At 34.1% G+C, this 2,341-nt stretch overlaps 1 protein-coding gene across 1 annotated transcript; it reads right to left on the bottom strand.

The window, feature by feature from the left end:
* Positions 1-249: 249 nt before the first annotated feature.
* LOTGIDRAFT_176681 (hypothetical protein) lies at positions 250-1,791 on the bottom strand (the record flags this gene model as incomplete). Its single annotated transcript, XM_009055853.1, has 1 exon — positions 250-1,791. One exon carries the CDS (start codon positions 1,789-1,791, stop codon positions 250-252), a length of 1,542 nt encoding a protein of 513 aa, XP_009054101.1.
* Between the last annotated feature and the right edge of the window lie 550 nt (positions 1,792-2,341).

The following is a 2,341-nucleotide window of genomic DNA, read 5'->3' on the forward strand; positions in this document are numbered from 1 at the left end:
AATTGTGGCCCCTGCTCGGCCCCCCGTACGTCTTATCACTAGTAAAAATGTGTGTAAATGGTGTATTTTAAAGAGTTATCCAGGGAAGGTATGAAAGGTAAAGCATTCAGAGGCTTTGAATACTCCCACACCAAATTGAATAGTCGATTTGGACACATGAAGGCGACAATTTCATGATATCAATCGCCAGTTGGAGAAATTCTGCTCATTTTTATACCTGTTATAAACAATATTGAGAAATAACTTTATTCAAATATATTCATTAAATTTTCTCCAAAATAACGCATTTGCCTCTACTTCTTCATCCCAAAGAAGATAATTTTGATGTGTCCTTAATAAATGATTGATTGTTTTATTGACATTATCAGGAGAAAGTTCTTCTAAAATAACAACAATAACTGTACAGTCTCTATCGTGTATTGAACGTTCTAATGCCATGTTAACTTGAAATTCACAGAGTTGGTCTGAAGAAAAGGCATCAGAAATACAGATTAGAATACATTTACTTCTATCCATTTGTTCTAATGTTTGTGTCACAGTTGGTTTATTTGGTGATGCGTCACGTCGAGGAAAGAAAACTGTTTTACCATCGTTTTCCAATATTGTAACCAAGTTTTCTCTAATATATACTTCTTCACAGCTGATATTAGCACAGACTACATATATATCATATAGAAATCTCTGACCGTTTGAACTGAAATATTTCCTTCTGTGGAGATTCAAAACGTGAACAAAATACCGCAAACGCCATCTGTAGTGGTAAACGACAGAAAATCCCAATACTAAACACACCAAACCTAAGGAAGTACTCATAATAATGTTGTTAATTTTCTGGCTAAAGAGGCAAGATTTAATTGTGATTCTAAAATCAGCGAGTGGCTTCTCATTTTCACATAAATACAGTCGCGGATAGTAGGGGAAAATTTGGGGATTTTTCTCAATGAAGTTCTTAAACCAAAGTAATCTACAGTCACAAACAAACGGGTTAAAGGCTAAATTGATGATTTCTAAAGATTTAGGAAGGTCGCCCTCGTTGATTTTTGATAGTTTGTTGTCGTTTAGATAGAGCTGTAGCAGTTTCTTCAATGGTGACAAATAATTCGCTGGGATTTTGGTAATTCCATTGTATTCAGCTCTAAAATCATTCAGATTGTGTAGATACCCGGGAACGACTTCTGGGAGCTTTTCGATCTCTCCCATGCTAATACCCAAGAACAATAACTTCGGCACACATTTTAGCATTTCTGTCCAATCACGTTCAGACATCTTGCCCAAAATATTGTCAGAAATGTCCAAGTATTTTAAATTCGGAGTGTTGGCTAAAATTGACCGTGGGTTAACATAAGGTTCATAAAAAAATAATTTGTTGCTGCGAATGAAGAGAGTGTCCAAACTAGAACTGTTGAAAGCTAAAGGGTGTATACTCTTCAGACTATCACTATGTTCAATATACAATCTTCTCAGTGAAGTTAATTTGCTAAACAGATTATTTGGTATAATCTCCATGTGCAATTCAGATATATTCAGGTATTTGAGTTTCTTGAGGCAATCTATTCTGCTACTAGCAATTTTGTATATGCAATTTCTGTCGATATAAAGTTTCTGTAGATTTGGAAATAAAGCTTTACTTTGTTCACAAAACTTGGGAAACTTAGTTAAGTGGTTTCCTGATAATCTGAATGTGGTCAAAGTTGTAGAGGGCGATAATGTCATATACTCGATATGATTATTCGAAAAATTTAGTTCTTTCAAATGTGGTAAATGCGTAAACATTTTGTCCATGAAGACCATTTTGAAATTGTTATAGCGTAAGCTTAATTTCTGTAATATGGTGTGTTTTAATGGTTTGAATAAACCCGCTTCAAAACGTTGAAGACTCAAATTCGACAGACCTATTTGATGAAGAGACTTCGATATATTCCACAATCCGTTCCTCAATACCGAATTATTAATTGGGTTTGAGCTCAAATCCAAAAATGTCAAGTTTTTAAACACTGATAGAGAGTTTTCTTCAATATAGCTGATTTCGTTTTCGGAAAAGTTTAATTCGTAGACACCTTTTGTATGAACAGAACTGAACATAAAACTGTTTAAGTGTCTAAGTGCATTATTACTGAAGTCTAGTACTTTATATTTGAATTTAATTTGTGGGATTTTTTTTAATCCTTGTGAAGAACAATTCACATAAGTTTTATTCCTGGTACAATAACAAACTGTTCTGTTCCCACTGTTCACACACGGTTCAGAGATTTCAGAATTCGTTGTAGAAAATATGTAGGTTGCTAGAATGAGCAACAGGAAGTATTTCAGCATTGTGATTTTTTATCGCTTTATCTCCAGA

Source organism: Lottia gigantea (genome assembly GCF_000327385.1).
Source record: "Lottia gigantea unplaced genomic scaffold LOTGIsca_2558, whole genome shotgun sequence".
NCBI classification, from domain to species: domain Eukaryota; kingdom Metazoa; phylum Mollusca; class Gastropoda; family Lottiidae; genus Lottia; species Lottia gigantea.